Below are 20,528 nucleotides of genomic sequence, written 5' to 3' on the forward strand. Positions count from 1 at the left end.
CCCTCAGAATCAGAGGACAGAGCAACTCTGGGCCGTTTAGTAGATTGAGCAGCCACCAGCATTTGCACCTGGGCAGCAAGGCCAGCCACAATAGTGGCTAAATCCCCCCCTGGGGGGGAAACAGCGGTCCCCTGGCTTTCCACCAATACTGCAGAAAACTTGCCCTCCTGAGAATCCATTGCCCCTGTAATGCCAGACAACCAAGGGTTAACTGCCCCCTTTTAGCAAGCGCGGCAAGCGCAGCCCACCGCACCACACTCAGGCACAATGAGACCCCCACAGGGAATATACAAACTGAGTACAGGCAATGGATAACAAGAACAGAAGGATAAAACCTGAGGAGACCCCGCTGCTGCTGCTGCCTCGATCGGTGTTCCAGGAGAGAGGAAGTGATGCTGCCAGGGCGCTCTATGTAAGCCTATGGAGGCTACAAGAAAATGGCCGCCGTGCATGTAAACCATGCGGCCGGAGCGGGCGCCGGTAAAATGGCGTCGTTTGGCGCCGAAAACGCCGCTCCACAGTGCATAAAAAACACACACATTACATCCCAATATAAGGATACATGTTAGATCGCCGCAGCGATCGCTGTATATGCCCAAACATGCCAAGAAAAAAACATGCCCCACAGCACACAGCTCCTCACACTGCCCAGCCTGACACACACAGTGTCATACAGCTCCCCCCCCCCCTTGCAGCCCACAGCATGCAGCCGAGAGATAGGGAGACAAGCAGTGTGATTAAAGGCAGGTTACACAGTCCCAGACTGAGACCCCCCCAGACAGACAGGTCCCCACATAAATACACTTACCTCACATGGCGTGGGGAACCCGCACAGGCGAACAAGCCGCTGCACATGAGGCAGGGAGAGTCGCAATTCAAGACGCACATAATGGAGGTTAAGAAACCGCACAGCGTCCGGTGAGGTAGCCACCTCACCAATCATCCCTGCACCGAACAGGGATGGGTCGTTCACTGTGCCAGGAGCGTTACCTGGCTGAACGCTCGATGGCAGACTGGGAAGCCACTGACCCACGACCTGCGACCAGGGGGATCAGCCCGAGACCCAGTCCGCATGATCCTCTTCGTCCGAAGAACTAACTAATGCTGACAAAAATAACAGCTAAGTAAAGGTAGAGAGAAAACTCAAACAAAATATTAAAAAGAAGAAAGAGTCTGGGACAAAAAGTCCCAGCACAGAGAGAGCCAGCCACTCCTGACAAGCTAGACATTAAAACTGAGATATGGTTGCAGGAAGTAGGAGGGTATTGACTGAGGGGACCACCCCTTGAGGGTGGGATATGTTAAAGCTTTATTGTTAACATATTCTGTTGCCTAGCTACTCCTTCGGAGCAAAGTCTAATACCCCATATGTGACGAATATGAAGAGGCGGCGACTGTCGGAGGACGTAAGAGAAAAAAGGACTTCAATTTCATTTGGGTACAGCGTCGCACGACCACGCAATTGTCCGTTAAAGTCACGCAGTGCCGAATAGCAATATAGGGCCGGGTCATTGAGCAGCCAAATCCTCCGGGGCTAAAGTGGTTGAGGACCAAGCCCATTTCTGACACATGTTGTTTACAAGTTAAAAATCAATATTTTTTGCTAGAAAATTACTTATAACCCCCAAATATTATATATATTATTTTAGCAAAGACTCTGGAGAATAAAATGGCGATCGTTGCAATGTTTTTTGTCATGGGGTATTTGCACAACGTTCTTTCAAATGCAATTTTTTGGGAAAAAATACATTTCACGGAGTTTAAAAAAAACTAAATAGTAAAGTTAGCCCAATTTGTTTGTATATTGTGAAAGATGATGTCACAGCGAGTAAATAGATACCTAATTTGTTACAATTTAAATTTGCGCACACTCGTGGAATGGCGACAAACTACGGTACCTAAAAATTTCCATAGGCGACGCTTTACAAATTCTTAATGGTTACCAGTTTAGAGTTACAGAGGAGGTCTTTATCTAGAATTATTACTCTTGCTCTGATGATTGCGGCGATACCTTACGTGTGATTTGAACACCGTTTTCATTTGCGGGTGCAAATTACGCATGCGTTTTCTTTGGTGCGCGTGCTCACGGGGACACTTTAATATAAATAGGAAAAAAATATATATTTTTTATTTTTAACACTTTTATAGCTGTCACAAGGAATGTAAACATCCCTTGTGACAGTATTAGGCAGTGACAGGTACTCTTTTTGGAGGGATCTGGGGATCTAAAAGAGCCCAAACCGTTCCACTGCACTTCAAAGTATTCAAAACACAGAAATCGGCATTTTTGAATACTGACACTTTTTTGAAATTGGTGCCATTGGCAGCCGAGTAAACCGGAAGTGACGTGTCGGCTGGTTGCTCGGGTCTCCTGGTGGGACAGGAGACCCTGGGAGAGCCTCGTAAGGAGGGGGGTGTCTCCTCCCGCATGCTGGGATAACGGCTGAGCGGGTGCTGAGCCGCATCGGTTGTCATCTCTTGAAAGCCGCTACAACCACTCATCAACCAAGGCATCATCCCGGTACAACAACTTCTTCAAGTCGACATGCAAGTACGTCGGTTTGTGGGAAGTGGTTAAAGGAGTTGTAAAGGCAGGAAGGTTTTTTTTTTTTTAGTGCATTCTAAGATAAAAAGCCTTCTTTGTGTAGCAGCCTCCCCAGCACCCCCTAATACTTACCTGTGCCCCCTCTCTGTCCAGCGATGTCCACAACTCCATCGGCCGTCCTGGACTCTCCCTCCTGACTGGCTGAGATACAGCTGTGGTGCCATTGGCCCCAGCGGCTGTCAAAGTCAGTGAGCCAATCAGGAGAGAGAGGCGGAGGGCCAAACAGCAGCTCTGTGTCTGAATGGACACACAGAGCTGCGGCTCGGCTCGGGTGCCCCCACAGCAAGTTGCTTGCTGTGGGGGCACTCTATAGGAGGGAGGGGCCAGAAGCAGGAACGAGGGATCTGAGAAGAGGAGGATTCAGGCTGCTCTGTGCAAAACCAACTGCACACAAAAGGTAAGTATAACATGTTTATTTATTTTTTCTAAAAAAACTAGACTTTACCATCACTAACTGTATAGACTGTACAAATGGAAATCATTTTTAGAATGATTTTTTCTAATATTAAATTAAAAAACTCACCATAGCAGTGGACCACCTCCTCGCCTCTTCTGATAGTTCTGCAAGCTCTAACCATTGCACATCTACCTTGAAAGGATACACTTGTGTTTGGTTCACATGAATGGTTTAACAAGCTTAGAACTGGAAAAAATGCAGTAGCAAGACGGGAGAACTTGTTGCATTGTACTAGAGAGGCAGCTGACTCTAGAAAAAAAAAAAAAAAAATATTTTATATTTGAAATGCATATCCCACGGCTGGTAATCCCAAAAACTGCCTGAAAAATAATGCACAGTAGATAAGAGGGCACCCACAGGACTTTCAAGGGAAAAAAAATCCTCAAAACTAACATTGTCTGATGTTGCAGAAACAGAGGGGCCTGCTGAAATATCAGACTAAGTACATCAGTTTTTATTATTTCTAGAAATCCCCTGTATACCCTGAAAAACCAACATTATGCATGAGCCAAATAACAAATATTAGAAATGTATTTGCCACCTGAGAACATATGTTGTATACACAGTATCCGTACATACACTATAAATATGTGAATAAGTGAAATAAGTAGTAAATCTCTGTATAACAAACAGAGATACAGTGCCTTGAAAAAGTATTCATACCCCTTGAAATTTTCCACATTTTGTTATGTTACAATGAATCAAAAACGTAACTGCATTTTATTGGGATTTTATATGACAGACCAACACAAAGTGCCACATAATTGTGAAGTGGAAGGAAAATAATAAATGCTTTTCAAAATGTTTTACAAATAAATATGTGAAAAGTGTGGCGTGCATTTGTATTCAGCCCCCTTTACTCTGATAGCCCTAATTAAAATCTAGTAGAACCAATTGCCTTCAGACGTCACCTAATTGGTAAATAAAAGTCTATCTGCGTGTAATTTAATCTCAGTATAGTTATGGCTGTTCTGTGAAGCCCTCAATGGTTTGTTAGAGAATCTTAGTGAACAAACAGCATCATGAAGGCCAAGGAACACATCAGACAGGTCGGGGATAAAGTTGTGGAGAAGTTTAAAGCAGGGTTAGGTTATAAAAAAATATCCCAAGCTTTGAACATCTGAAGGAGCACTGTTCAATCCAGCATCGAAAATGGAAAGAGCATGGGACAACTGCAAATGTACCAAGAGATGGCCATCCTCCTAAACTGACAGGCCAAATTAATACTTTTTCAAAGCACTGTATTAAGGCTTCATTCACACTACAGTAGCATGTGGATGTGTACAAGCAAATTTGGGTAAAAAAACATATGTTGCAGTGCCATTCATTATGAGTGGCATCCTAAATATGGCACACAAGATGCATGGTTTGTGCATATAAAACTCTCAAAATGCATGGCTAAATGTGCAGCTAAAAAAAATGTGAAAAGCTCAAAATTGTATTTAAGCTTCTTTGCTACATGTAGGGCAGCCCTTTGAAATTATTGGGCTGTCCTATTTAGGAAGTTCATCAATGAGCAAACAAAAATGCATAAAAAGGGTGAATTGCGGGCTTAAAGTGGAACTGAACCCATCAATTTAACAGTTTCATAAAACAGTTACATTCCTGGTACATGCTGGGAATGTAATGGTCACAATGATACTGCTCTCAACTAAACTTTAAACCATTAAATGGCTGCAGTCATAACTGATCTCATGTGCAGCATCATGGCAGTTAGGCGGAGTTCCACCCAAAAGTGGAACTTCCGCTTTAAATAGTCCTAGCCCCCTGACATGCCACATTTGGCATGTCATTTTTTTTTTTGGGGGGGGGGGGAGCGGGTACCTAGTTTTGACAGGTACCCGCTCTCACTTCGGCTCAGAGCGCTGTGGCGCCCGGAGCGGAAGTTCTCTCTCCCTCCCTCCCTGCAATCTTCTGGGACATGTCAGAGGTCCCAGAATATTGCCGGCCAGTCACGACGCATAGCGCAACTCGCGCATGCGCAGTGCGTACCCGGCTGTGAAGCCGCAAACTGTCACAGCCGGGTGCCCACATCAGTGATGCTGGCGCCGCAGAGCAGAGAGGGAGAAGACGGCGCATCGCTGGACCGGTGACAGGTGAGTGTGCGGTTAGGCTGGAACACCGCTTTAAAGATCAAACAGAGGCCAAGATAGCCGCTTCCTTGGCTGAAAACGATAGGAAGGTTTAGTTCCACTGTAAGACAGAGTCGCATTTCCTATGAATACTGAATTACAACGAATGAAGTCATCCATGTATATTAAAATGTGAATCCTAAAAGGCTACCAAACATAAGTATGCTCTGGTAGAGATCATTTTCCATAACAATCTCCAGTGTTTAGGCATCAAAACACACATTGCCATCTGGTTAAAACAATCTCCTTTTGACTTACTAACATTTAATAATGCATGGGCCTTTCTAAACTATCCATTCAATTTACATCTAATCAGTTAGGCTCTCGCACTATATAGATTTAAATCTGAAGGGTATTGTAAAATCAGATTTTAAGTGTGTAGCCAGAAACCAAAGGTTTCAATAAATGGATTTCCACTGCTTCTTACATCAGCCTGAATGTAAAAAGTATGTAAAGTACAGGATGCTATGGATGGGTCCTGGATGGGAGGTATACGTCTCCTTTGTCTGGGTTGTGGTCCCTTTAAGGTGGTTGACAATTAGCAGTATGGAGTACTCGGGGATTCTCAGCCGTGCAGAGTGAGGGGTTCTGGGATGATCTGGTAAAGGAGGAAAAGTGACTTCATATCCTCTAACGCTTCCCGAAATTTGGAGGCTTGCAGAGATTTTGGGCGGTAAAGAGCCTCCTACACTATGGGCACTGTAGTCCTGGGCAGGTATATCCACCTGCAAAAGATTGCTGAAAAGGGCAGGAAGCAGCCAGCAGGTGTCCATGAGGTGAGTAGCTGTGAGAGGATTGTGAACTGTTTGGGCTACAGGGCGGTTGCTGGGCTCCTGTGACCTTTCGGGACCTCTGAAGCAGGTAGAACTTTAAACCCTGCTGTGGGACAGGTTTATGTTAGCGGTGAGCCGAATCATTGTTTTTGTACCAGAAGTGCATGGACTGTTTTTGTTTGGTTTACGCCAAAGAAAAAGTACTTTGCCTGTTTTTGAAGAAATCAAAAACTGTTTGCTTTTACCAAGATGGTTGGCTATTGATCTGGAACCCCAAAATATCATTTTTTATTATAATTTTAGCCTACTTTACAAAACCTATCTTCTATACTGTACTGTGTAACATTGTCCCTTAAATACCAAAAATACACATGTATTCCCGCTTACAGAATACTATTTTAGAGACTTTGCTAACATAAACATAGAAGAAAAACATCCCAATAATTACCATCATATTCCTGTTGGAGGACTGTCACTGCTTGAGCATTGCAATGGAGCTGGAGCATGTGAAAGAGTATAGCTGAACCAATTATTTGCATGTCTGATTGCTCCTTTTCTTTTGTTGTCTCTGCATTTAGACTTGACACTTCCATGCTTGTTTTCAGAACTTCAAGACATAATTTCTTACACAAAGCTGCACTTGTAAGTCCACAAAGAAACTTCCGCTCCTCATTCTGAAGTTCAGGGTGTGCTTGAAGAGTAAACAAAGATTTATAGTTGCTACAATACAGCTCATTAGAAGCCATCCCCTTTACAATGTCCTGAGGTTTAGTCTTGACATCCAACGTCTGGTGAAAGACCTCAGAAACTTGTTTGAGGCCAGCCAGTAAGATTGTCCTCAGTGCCGTGTGGCAGAAAACACCTAGAGCAAGAAGGCAGCTACCCAATGAGCATTCGACATAGTGATACCCCTTCCAGGCCAGATCTCTACATTTAAGGCTACAATATCTGGCAAAACTGCACTGGTGACACGGTAGGGAGGTCAAACATCTTTGTAGGCAGTGGTGACAATAAAGATCACAGTTAGTAATACTGACATCCCATGTGGATTTACCACTGATTGGCTTTCTGTCAGGAATAATCACACTAACATAGGCTTCTTCCCCTATCAAGAGCTCTCCATGTGCAATATCCTGAGAAGCCACCAAGTGGCGACCTTTGGAACTGCTGAAATGCATGGCTAGGGAGCTGGAAGCATTAGTTAGCTTTAGGTTTCTGTCTAACTTCAGCTCCTGTAGTCTGTCACATAATGCATCTGCAGCATGCTCCCTTTTGGGATCAGTCAGGTTAATACTTTCTGTGCTGGGAAGATGAATGCCAGAGAAGCCAGATTGTTTCAGCTTTCGCAAACACTCTGCCTGCCGCTGAAGTATTTTGCTCTTTAGTCGCTCAGGATATCCATGCTCTTGTGCACGATCGATGTCTTCCAAGCATTCCTAAACAAAGAATTCCCCAAGGGAAGAAAACATCACGGTCACATTTTCAAAGTGGTTTCTGTTCTTACTTTTAGTCTCTTCACTGAGTATGGCACACAGAGATCATTCTGCAATCTGCTTATTAGATTTAATGCAAGCAATGTGAAATCACTTTACAAAGAGATTTGATTTAAAATGGCTACATAACTTAAGGCTTCAAACAATATATATATATATATATATATATATATATTTTTTTTTTTTTTTTTCACATATACACACACATACATATATATATATATACACACACATATACACACATACATACACACATATATATATATATATATATATATATATATATACATATACACACACACATATATATATATATATATATATATATATATATATATATATATATATATATATATATACATACACACACACACTTGTGCTGGCCATACACTATACAAAAAAAAAAAAAAAAATCGTCTGAAATTCGGTCATTTGTACAGTTCTTTTGTTTTTCGGCCAGTTAATAGGCACGAATCGGTAATCGGTTGTGACGTTTTTGAGGACAAGTTTAGAAATTTTCTGCCGAACGAACGATAAATTGAAAAGGTTAATGTGTTTCCTATCCAAACTGTTTGCATTAGCTATATGTGAAAAAACTAACAAAAAACTGATTCATTTATGCCCATTGAACGATTTATCAGTCAATTACATGATGGCACGATCATCTGCTCTCATGGCCGAGTGTTCGTTATTCCAAAATTAGTTTGAACGATTTTTCGTATAGTGTATGGCCAGCATTAGGTTTCATACTTTTTGCTTTGTATGCCACCAGAATAAAATTAAAATTAAAAAATCCAAATTAATTTTAAGTGCAGACTTTCAGCTTTAATTCAAGGGGTTGAACATAAATATCAAGTACAAATTTTAGGAACTGCAACCATTTTTATACACAGTCCCCACATTTTCAGGGGCTCAAATGTAATTGGACAAATGAATATAATCCTAAATAAAATTTTCATTTTTAATATTTTATTGAGAATCTTTTACTGGCAATGACTGCCTAAAGTCTGGAACCCATGGACATTACCAAAGACAAGGTTTCCTCCTTTCTGATGCTTTGCCAGGCTCTTACTGCAGCTGTCTTCAGTTATTCTTTGTTTGTGGGTCTTTCTGCTTTTAATCATCATCAGTATTCATTTCTTTCTGCTTTTAGTTTTACCTTCAGAAAGTGAAATGCATGCTCAATTGGGTTGAGATCAGGTGATTGACTCGGCCATTGCAGAATATTCCACTTTTCCTTCAAAAGCTCCTGGGTTGCTTTTGCAGTGTGTTTTGGATCATTGTCCATCAACGTTGCTGTATTTGGCTGAATCTGGGCTGACAGTATATCTATAAAAACTGCAGAATTCATCTGGCTGCTTTTGTCTTCTGTTACATCTTCAATAAACACCAATGACCCAGTGTCACTGGAAGCCATGCATGCCCATGCCATCACATTGCCTCCACCATCATTTACAGATGATGTTGTGTGCTTTGGATTAGGAGCTGTTCCAAGCCTTCTCAACACTTTTTTCTTCCCATCATTCTGGTACAGATTAATCTTCGTTTCATCCGTCCAAAGAATTATTTTCCAGAATTAGTCTCGTTTTTTGGCAAAGTCTAATCTGGCTTTGCTATTCTTCAGGTTTATTAATGGTTTGCGCCTTGTGGTGAAACCTCTGTATTTGCTCTCGTGAAGTCTTCTCTTGATTGTACACAGACAATGATACGTCCTTCACTTGTCTGGATGTTGTAAATGGATTTCTTTACCATAGAGGATTCTGCGCTCACCCACCACTGTTGACTTCTGTAAACGTTCAGGCCTTTTTATGTTGCCGAGCTCACCACTGCTTTCTTCTTTCCTCAGAATGCACTTAACTGTTGATTTGGCCATTCCTAATGTTGCTGCTATCTCTCTAAAGGATTTGTTTAGTTTTTGAAGCCTTACAATGGCCTGTTTCACGTGCATGGGCAGCTCCTTTGAACACATGATGTAGGTTCACAGCAATCTCTTCCAAATGCAAATACCACGCTAGGAATCAGCTCCAGACCTTTTACCTGCTTAACTGATGAATAAATAATGGAGTAGCCCACACCTGGCCATAAAGCAGCTTTTGATTCAATTGTCCAATTACTTTTTGCCCCTTTGAAAAAAGGGGGGGGGGGAGAATGGCTATTCTTAAGAGCTGTAATTCCTAAACCCTTCCTCCGATTTGGATGTACATACCCTCAAATAAATCTGAAATTGTGTACTTTCTGCCCATGTCTATTATATTAACTGTAGTTTGAATATGTTTTGGTAAACACCTAAATAAAAATATATATTTTATTTACAAATACTGTTTTCCAGTTTTTTTAAATACCAATAGGATTTTTGAACTCACAGTAAGGGTCCTTTCACACGGTCCGCTGTGGGGTGCGGACCGTTCTCTGCTTAGCGGGGATCGATCCGACGATCCCCGCTGAGCAGGCGGATGACAGCTCCTTCTCCACACTGTGTGCGGAGAGGGAGGTGTCAGAGCCCTGCTGCTCTCTATGGGGGAAACGGATGAGAGTGGACCGCCTGTCCTCTCACATCCGATCCGATCCCCTGGAGGGATGGAAAATTGGGTTTCCATCCGTCTGGATTTCACGGACAGGATCGGATGCGGATGGCAGCGTGTGTCAGCAGACATGTCTCTGCTGACATCCGCTGCCCCATAGGGATGCATGGAGGATCCGATCAGATCCGCCAAAAAAACTGACAAGCGGATCTGATCAGATCATTCGTGTGAAAGGAGCCTTCAATCCTTTTTTGGACTGGAAACTAATGGACTCCAAGAGAAAGATTTTACAATCAGTACAAAAACCCTATTTTCTTGCCCATTGAGGGACACAGGAAGGTGGGCAACAGTAACTACCTGCTAATGGGCCCAACAAACAACAAAAATTGGGAACAGTCTGTAGCTCAAAAGCTGCCTTGGGGACAAATACCTGAAGCTGACTAGAGAGGAGGTTGAACCACTACCTGGATTGGGAAAAAAAATAACCAGACCAGAAGGAGATGAACTATGTAAGATGTCCAAGGACCAACAGAAAGGTAAGTTGAAACTTGAGAATATCTTGACACCAGTCATATTCAAAAAGCAATAACCTGACAAACCTAATCCAAATAGAAGGTTGGAATAAAGATTTTCTGACAGGAAAAGATTTGCAATTGACACTGTGGGCGATTAGGGAAGAGAGAACCCCAGGAAAATGCAAAAGAAAACCCTCAACTCACCTGATCTCATAAGGAATCAGCAACCAAAAAAGATCTATGTCTAGAATGACTGCCAAAGAGATTCACCTTGTAAAGGTAAGAACTATCAGAGAGGAAACCTAAACATAACATAGGTCAGTACAACAATGGCTCCCAAGGGAAATCCCATGCAAGGCATAGCCATAGCCAGAGAAGAGAAGGCAGATATAAGGTTGGAAGGAAAACTACAACGTGATAGTGTAGCCAAGACCAAGCTACGCACCCTATCAGCACCTTGGGGCAAAGCCTTAAGGTAAGTGACTTGATAACAGCCCTACATATTCGAAAGACTTGAAAAGCCACAGGCCTAAAGCTGCTCCTGGCCCAAATCCAAAAATGCATTAGGGTTTCAGGAACCATCCAGATGGCAAACAGCATTTTAAATCAGTTAAATCAGAGCAAGGAAGATCACTAGTGTCCACCTCTCAAATCTGTGAGGCAAACAAGGAGGAAGGACCTAGCTCTGTGTGTGTGGATCTCACTGAGTATTTGGACCATTTCCTGCTGCCGCCAGAAGGTTCTTGTGCCAGGAAGCAAGCTTGTTCAATGGGAGGATGGCTCAGGGAAACAATGGAGCCTCCCTCTGAAATCTTGTTTCAACACAGGATCAAAACGCACATTGTTGCCTGGATCACTCAGAATGTGAAAATTTAGAACAACAGACCATTCGAAGACTGCATTTGAAAAAAACAGAGGCAAGGACTGGAGCACAAAGTAGTGTCCAACTCAGGACCTAAACTGCTTTTCTTGCTGCAGGAAGATCTCTTGTTCCTCCTCAATGGTAGAGGCTTGCCAGCACTGTGACAAAGTCGACCGGAAGTTAAAGAAAAGGCTGCCGCACACTGGATAGATCATGAAGCATCCATGTTTATTGTAAAAACTAAATCGTAAGACATGAAAGTCCCAGTCCTAGAGCCTATTTCAATGATTAAGACCTGATTGGGTGAAACCCTTTAAGAGGAAGCACTGGTGACCGGCACATATTAAAATGTGCAGGTAGGCATCCTTCATGTCGATAGAAGCGAGAAGAAATCCCCCTGAGGAAGGGACGCCATTACCGTGTGAATGGACTCCATGCGGAAACTTCTGTACTCGCACAAAGCAGCTTATCGCCTTGAGATCCAGAATTGGACATATCTTGCCTTCCTTCCTGGGGACTGTAAAGAGGTTTGAGTAAAAACTCCTAAAAACTTTCTGAAGTCAGAATCGGGAATCTCTTCTGGAGGATAAGACTGAACTCAATCTTGTAGCATGATCGAATAACTTTGTGGACCCACTTGTCCTGTACCAGAAAGGTCCATAGATCAGGAAACCAATGAAGACGTCCCCCCCACCCCAGATACGGGTGAGGACACCCCTTAATGCAGAGGCAGCCTTGTCCACAGGTCTGGAAGAGCCCGCTCGTGGCTTGCCAGACAAGGTCCTCTTGGAACCTCTGGTGGAGGCACTGACTTTTGATCTCTAATCTTGAGATCCTGAGAGATGAAGAGGCAGATGAGATAAGACCTCCTTAGAAGTCTAGTCCACAGATCAGTATTTCAGTCAGACAATATGCCAAAGGACCACTGCTGATATAGATAGCCTAGAAACCAAAGAGGCATCCCAGACAAACTGTAGCTCCTGGCCCAACCGGTCCGCCAGCTCCGCAAAGACAGGGGAAAGCTATTCTCCCTCGAGTTCCCGGCGTAAAAGCTTAGCCCACTTGGTCAGAGTTCGCGACACTAGGCAAATAGTAATTACTGGCCTAATTGCCGAACCGGCCACAGCGCACATATGGCGAGCCAGAGCATTCGCCCTCCTATTAGATGGACCAGTAAAGGTTGGGGACTCCTCAACCGGGATGAAGGGAACGCAATTTGACTTGGAACCGGCAAATACACTACAGTTGGGACCGTCCACCTTTTTACGCAGTCAAGCCCCATAAGGATACCGCAAACAAAAAACGCCTAGCAACCACTGTGTTATGTAAAACTCCACTGTTTGTGACAATGTTGTCAAGGTAAGCAAAAGAGGAACACCCTCACCGCATCAGCTACAACCTCCATTTTTAAAGTTTCACGCACTGACACAAACAGTGCATCCACCAGCGCCTATTTAAGTGCGGCTAGAGAAGCAAAGGAATCATCCTCACTAACTAAGCACTCAGAGTGCATGGATGCAGACCCAGTAGTGTCCCTATATACTGAGCTCACCCTGAAAACATAACAATCAGGGGAGGCCACCGACTGCGATCCCGCAAAGTGGATGCCAGCCAAGGGTCCACAACAAATGTGAAAAAAGAGTGTGGGGTAGGCGCTCCTCTCCAATATGTAAGTATTTCAAGGAGCGCCTACCCCACACTCTTTTTTCACTATTGGATTTCCTTTAGGAAATATAGGGCAGGCTGCACACTCAAAATATAAATTTTTTCTACATTTATTATTTTTCCCATAAATAATTTCCAGTGCGTGGGATAATTATTTATAAGATTTTTATAAGGGTCCACAAATGGACCACCTATTGGACCCCACAAAAAACAAGGGGGGGGGGGGTCGCCCTCCATAGGGGACATAATCCCCTTGAAAAGGAAGCCGCCCGCCATGATGCAGACGCGCAGGTAGGGTACCCTCACTAATGCCCCACACAATAATGGCAGCATGACAGGTCATTAAAAATTAAGCACCCCCCACAGTGCCACCCAGTCCAAGGGAGGTGCCAAGCTGACCATATGGCCCAGCAGACCACAAGCCATGGCCTAAATTTTTGTAGGGGCCCAGCCGCAATTGCCTGGATCCTCAGCCCAGCAGATGCCCAAAGAAAGAGTGGGGGGCTTCAGCTACACGCCTAAAATTTTGAGGGCGCCGATCCGGACAAGACACCGCTCCATCGTAATGTGGGTGCTGTCGGCCAGAAGGAAAATGCTGCGACTCAGGCCGAAGCCAGTTCGTATGAGTTCTCGCAAGACATTTAACTCACAGGCCAGACCCCGTCCAGTGGGGCTATGTTGCGGCTGACCTAGCGCGGAGCTGTGGTCTGCATGCACTTGCTGGCTGGACTAGGGGGACCCTAAGGATCTATATTATCCAGTTTGTCACCCATTCCGGCACTTGACTATAGTTCTCATAGGAACAAAATAATAAAAGAAGAAAAAAATTCAATATAAAATGAAAAAAAATTGCCAGGACCAGAGATCCCAGCAAGGAACTAGGTCCTGACTAGGCAGAAAAAAACCAAGTGCCTATAGCTGAGAGTGGGTGTATACCCCCTGGGACTGCCCATAGGCGTAGTCAAGCTTTTTCCTGCCTAGCGTCCTACTCCTGTAGGGGGCAGCATACCCAATGGTTAAGAAGAATCAGGAGCTGTGTCCATCAATGAACGAAAGAGAAAAGGTAATTTTGAAATTATTGGCAGCAACACGTCTCAAAAATGTTGGGACAGGGAAAAAAAAAAAAAAAAAGCTTGCAAAGTAAGTGGTTTTAATAAGGAATACCTGGAGGAATATTTTGCAATGAATAAGGTTAATTGGCAACAGATTACCAACATGATTGGGTATAAAAAGACTGTAGCCTCTTAAGAGTCAGAGAGGTGGATTTACTAAAGGTAAATAGACTGTGCACTCTGCAAAATCCTAAAAATTTGGGAAGCTGGATAAAATCTACATGAAAACACAATGCAAGGATTTGAAAACCTCAAACCCATATTTTATTCACGATTTAGGGCTGTAGTTTTTTTAAGCTGAAGCTGAATACCAGCTGGTATGGATATTTTTGCAGAGTAACATTGATCCAGCTTGGAACAATGTGAGTTTACATATTGTATACCTGGCTGATCCCTGGCGCCACTACAGTGATCCCCGCTATCTTCTGGGCCCTCTGTGGCTGCGCTGCTGCATAGTGAACGCAGTGAGTTGCTTGCTCAGCATGGTGCCATTCAGAGAACACCTTTGTATTTTTCCCACTGAATACAAGACTATCTATGATTGTACGAGGGGAAGATCAGGATATTGCTGCCCCACTTCTCTACCTCATCCAATCAGAAAACACTTTGCATTATTTGAGAGCAATTCAGGGCATTCTGTAAGTGGCACCTGTGCCAGGCAAGTGATCCCCTATGCTCACTATGCAGCAAGGAAGCTGCTCGACACAAGCCCCCCGAAGATAGAGAAGATCACTGTAGTAGCATTTACTACAGTGATCCTCCAGTTTTATCAAGATCAGCCAGGTATGAAATATGCATACGGTAAAATTCAGCTTTAAATACATTCATGCTAAACAATGTGTAACACTAGCATGTACTTATTACATCGCAAAGGGATTTTACTCTTCCAGCAGTGCCATTTTTGCTTAGGCTTCATTCAGACCAGCATCTTTCACTTGATTTAAAATGTTGGTGGATGGATGTATAAAAAGAGTGGATTAAGCACATCTTTGGGCTTGGGCAGTACTGACTTTATGGTCTTGGCAGTGTGTATACACATGCTGTCCCGCACATGGCAGATAACAGCTAGTGCTTTTCGCCTACTAGAATATTTAGGAAGTTTGCAATGGCAGCCCACAAATATCTCCCATTACTGCTGCACTTTAAAGTGTATGCCTGGGCAAAAACAAAACAATTCAGTACAAGCACATTTCCCTACCTTTTAGTATTTTAAAATGCTGCAAAAATATCCATAAAAAACACCTTTGCATATGTCAGGAATGCACTTAGCTCCTAAATTTCTGTTTGAGCAGTGTCATCACTGCTGAGGTTCTCCCTCCTACAAAACAGACCCTTCTTATGGCATACAGATGAAAGGGAGGCAATTTGTAGTCCAGAAGGGGAAAGCTCAGCCAGGGCTAACAGAACTGCTTGGGATTTCAGTGCAGCAGAGGCAACATTGTCAGCTTACTGCAATAAGATATGAGCACACTGAATTTATGGCAGAATCAAAAGGTATTTTTCTGTATTTGCAGCACTTTTTAGGATGGGGAAATGTGTATGTATTGCAGGAATGTACTACATATGTTTTTTCCAAGCTCAGACATAATTTATACTTAAACATGGTAGCAAGAACAGCAAATATGGATTTGTGTATTAAACTCTATGAAAGTACATTCCTTCACCTCATAACTGAAAAGTTCTAAAATACTTTTCATGCAGAGCAAACAATATTTTTATTGCAATCTTTCTCTAACCCCGAGGGACATAGTAATTGTGGAGAATTATAAGGATCCATAAAGTCAATTTGCACAAAATTACATCCAGCTGTTCTAGATCAGATATAGTAGCTAATGCATTTTGGAAGCAGAACAGTACGCTGCCCACAATTAAGCCGTCTACTTTGTCACAGGAACGGCACCTTTAAGTAGAAAAGTTCATTGGAAAAAGAATTCAATTACCATGCTACCTGCAGTTTGTGAACAAGCTATTTATATACTTCTAAAAGTCTTCATAATTAAAAAATAGTTAGAGTGCTGAAAGGCTCGGCTGGAGAAATGACAGATGAATGAGGGAGACATAACGGTGTACAACAGCATGTGTGAGAAAGGAAATAAGAAAAATGACAGGGCTAAGAAAAACTGAGATCTACAGCATGGGGTTCACTGAAATGATGATTTACATTGAAATCTAGCTCAGAACAAACCTCCAGACTGACAGCAAAGAAGTAAACAATACTCACTGCGTAATGGCCAAGGTGAAAGAGAACTGCTGATCGATTGGCAAAGCATACTGCAATTACCTCAGTGCCAGGGCTGCCATGGGAGATAGCCTGCAGGACACACACTCAGAGTGAGCAAAGATGATTGGGGATGCGGAGAAACCTTTTTACCAAAAACACCTTTTAATAAGCTAATGCTATATTTTTGTTTCAGATACAACAAAATGTTTTGGCACAAATTAATCAAAAATTTAACTTTGCCCCAAGCTAGAATGATTTTGAACAGCAATTACCCCGCAGAATCGGCTGGCCAATTAATGTTGGCAGACAACATCTGATCTTTTTTTTTTTTCTATAAATGGTAAAATTATCAGAAGTCACCCATAAGGCCAAGTGTGCTTTATAAGTTATAAGTATACCTTCTTTTTTTTGTATATTGTAGAATACATCTTAGGTATAGAAAAACATTAGCTTTACCCTGTAATGACAGAATTCTGGAGCACTCCATTCTTCATCATATTACTGATACCTTAAGTAAAGGGCAATGTAGCCTGTAAATACAGCGCCTTAAAGACATTATTGTCAGCAGTGTCTTCAGTCTGAAGCACACAGACCCCCATCAGACCCAGAGCCCCACAATATATTGTACTGGTCAACCATTTATTCTATGTAGAGGTCCTGGTCACATGATGGGAATGGAAACACCTAATCCCTGGGTCTTCGTGATAAACCTCTCTGCCCATCATTCATGGGAAGAAATCTGCTCGTCTTTGAACCCCATTATGTTTTGTGTCTAGATTGGCTTTAAATCTGGAATTCCAAGGTATGTACAGTGCCTTGAAAAAGTATTCATACCCCTTGAAATTTTCCACATTTTGTCATGTTACAACCAAAAACGTAATTGTATTTTATTGGGATTTTATCTGATAGATCAATGGTTTTCAATGTTTTTTTACAAATAAATATCTGAAAAGTGAGCATGCATTTGTATTCAGCCCCCGAGTCAACATTTTGTAGAACCACCTTTTGCTGCAATTAGTCTTTTTGGGTATGTCTCTACCAGCTTTGCACATCTAGAGAGAGTGATTTTTTTGCCCATTCTTCTTTGCAAAATAGCTCAAGCTCTGTCAGATTGGATAGAGCGTCTGAACAGCAATTTTCACCTCTTGCAACAGATTCTCAATTGAATTTATGTCTGGATTTGACCGGGCCAGTCTAACACATGAATATGCTTTGATCTAAACCATTCCATTGTAGCTCTGGCTGTATGTTTATGGTCATTGCCCTGATGGAAGGTGAACCTCTGCCCCAATCTCAAGTATTTTGCAAACTCTAACAGGTTTTCTTCTAAGATTGCCTAGTATTTGGCTCCATCCATCTTCCTATCAACTCTGACCAGCTTCCCCACCTCCATCCCTGCTGAAGAAAAGCATCCCCACAACATGATGCTGCCACCACCGTGTTTCACGGTGGGGACGGTGTGTTCAGGGTGATGTGCAGTGTTAGGTTATTGCCACACATAGCGTTTAGGTGACTTCTGAAGGCAATAGGTTCCACTATATTTTAGTTAGGGGTATCAAAGCAAAAGGGGGCGGAATACAAATGCACGTCAGACTGGTCAGATATTTGTAAAAATAATTGAAAACCATTCATCATTTTCCTTCCACTTCACAATTATGTGCTACTTTGTGTTGGTCGATCACATAAAATCCCAATAAAATACATTTAAATTTTTGGTTATAACATGACAAAATGTGGAAAATTTCAAGGGGTATGAATACTTTTTCAAGGCACTGTATCTCCCTCCTAGAGGGGAAACAGCTGTACCTTTTAGGTGGACTACTGGAAAAAAACAAACAATGATTGAACACTATAACTGTGTGGTAAACAGTAAAATAGACAGTTCAGCTGATTTCTGTTAGATGACAAATTTGTTCATGTTCACCATTTGGACATCTCTTGCACTGTTGTTTGTTTTGCATCTTGGTCATGATTTGTTGGCTAAGGCCTCTTTCACACGGAGCGGACCGTATTTCGATCCGCTCCGGCACTTTTTTTTTTACGGACACGGATGACACTTGTGTCATCCGGTCCGTATGTCCGCATATCATCCCATCCATTTGTGGATGATATACGGACATAATGTATGTCTATGGGATTGCGGATGTCAGCGGATGACACCGATGACATCCGATTTTGCGTCCTTTCTGTTTTTAAATGGAAGAAAAATAGGGTTCTGTTCCGTTCCAAAAAACGGAACAGAACTGAAAGGACGCAAATCGGAGGACAGCGGATGGTCATCCGCTGACATCCGCAATCCCATTGACATGCATTATGTCCGTATATCACCCGCAAACGGATGGGGTGATATACGGACATACGGAATGCCCGTGTGAAAGAGGCCTTAGTTTCACTAATTGAATCTTTCTTTATTTATTAAAAGGTATTAGGTGTACCATTTATATTGAAGGGCACAAACTTTATTTACTATTTTTATTGCTGCACGCATCCCCTTTAGGGAGGTCACCCTCTCTATTACTGTAGTCCTGTTTACCAATATCACCAAACTGAAAGTAAAAGAAAATCCCAAATTGTAGGTTGTCCCCAGAAGAGGAATAGAGGGAGGGAAAATCCTCCAATGGGAACATTAGTTCTGGTGACACCCCAGGATTCTCTTACCTTGGAGGGCTTTTCTTTCAATTCCGGAGACAGGAAGTGAAGGGAAATTTCCCCAATAAAACCCAAATGGCAAAAATGAAGCTAACAGGGGATAACCCTCCCTTACTCTATCCAAAATGAAAAAAAAAAAAAAAAAAAAAGTTTTGCATTTAGTTCTCCTTAAAAAGAAAAAAGGAATATGTATAGTATAATCAGCTGAAATGGGTATCACACTGCCCCTTGCCAGACCACACACTGCCAGCTGCCCACATTGAAAAATGCTGCGTTTAACTACGTGGGCTAGTGCGTACAAACCCTCAAAGCATGTAATACAGCACAATGCAGTCTGGGGTGAACAGTTTATTAGCAAAGAAACATTTCAGACTTTTGCCCAGTTTCTGCAGCTTGTACCTTGGAATATAAAACCGCTGCAGCTGTGTACTGTTTTCTTCCAAACCTCTTATTTCCCTCTTCCTTGTAGAATAGCGCAGCACGAGGTTCTTTCCCAACACTTAGATCACAACACAGTTTTTCTAGTAACTCCTCTTCTTTCTGCCTGTGGAGAGAAATTAAAGACAGGTGCTTGCACTGTGTGCGTATACATACTCTGTACCCCACTCCTTGCAAACCCAATCCCCTCTGCTTGACTTTGACATAAGCATTACCATTTATAAAGGCTGTTCTTCACGGCATCTAAAAACCATTCCTCCCCACTGTGTACTGAATAGAAAAGAACACTTTATACTCCTTTTAATTCTAGACTCAGCTGATTTTATTCTTGATCTATTTATGACAGATAAAAACGATTGTGAGCTCTGTATGGAAAACGTAATGACCTGTATAGGTCAATCTCCATTACAAAGTGGATTGTTGGCTCTATCTTACGATTTAAAGTTGCATGGCTGTAGATATTGAGTAAAGCACAGTTTAACCAATCAGAGATCAAACTAGCAGGGAATTTGTCTCTTGCTGACATTTCACTTTTGCAAGCCTTCTGACCCTATCTCATACTTCACTATGAACACCTTCCAGAACCTGAACTGGTATCTCAGTAAAGTGAGCCTGTCATGGAAAAATCCTATAATTGAGACATGGTTATTTTTTTTCGGCCAACTGTGAACTCCATCCATTGATACAAGCTTTTAACAAGTATGTACCGACAAGCAAGAGAAAGAGGTCTACAATTGCTTTCCCTGATGCAGACTTCACTGATAAGAAACCTGTCGAGGTACTCAGAGATATCTTCTGCTGGATTTCCCAGGATAAATAAAAGCAATGGGGTATGCCCTGCTCTATCTTTCTCATAAGCCACAGTGGGCTTATCAATGCAAGTGAAATATGAATTTACAGCTCCAAGACTTGATATTAGACAGCTCCAGAGCTGATGGAATTCCTTGAACACAAAAGGGTTCAGAAGCAGAGGCCACATTTCTGATAAAACTGTTTAGGAACGGATGCTGCTAAGGATGATGGGAGTAAATCTGGCACACACACGAGTAATTCAGCAGTATGCAAGCGTATTCCTTCTCCCCAA

At 42.5% G+C, this 20,528-nt stretch overlaps 1 protein-coding gene across 1 annotated transcript in view; it reads right to left on the reverse strand.

Moving 5' to 3' along the window:
- The window catches only part of SMYD4 (SET and MYND domain containing 4), a 101,061-nt gene that overhangs the window by 33,270 nt on the left and 47,263 nt on the right, over window positions 1-20,528 (reverse strand). Inside the window, exons 3-6 of the mRNA XM_082246284.1 lie at window positions 19,406-19,550; window positions 16,358-16,447; window positions 6,416-7,403; window positions 3,129-3,311 (exon numbers count right to left, since the gene is read on the reverse strand). Coding sequence (XP_082102410.1) covers window positions 3,129-3,311; window positions 6,416-7,403; window positions 16,358-16,447; window positions 19,406-19,550 — 1,406 coding nt within the window. The remainder of the gene's footprint in view (window positions 1-3,128; window positions 3,312-6,415; window positions 7,404-16,357; window positions 16,448-19,405; window positions 19,551-20,528) is intronic.

This window comes from Pelophylax lessonae (assembly GCF_965119305.1).
Source record: "Pelophylax lessonae genome assembly, chromosome: 2".
In the NCBI taxonomy this organism is placed as follows: Eukaryota; Metazoa; Chordata; class Amphibia; order Anura; family Ranidae; genus Pelophylax; species Pelophylax lessonae.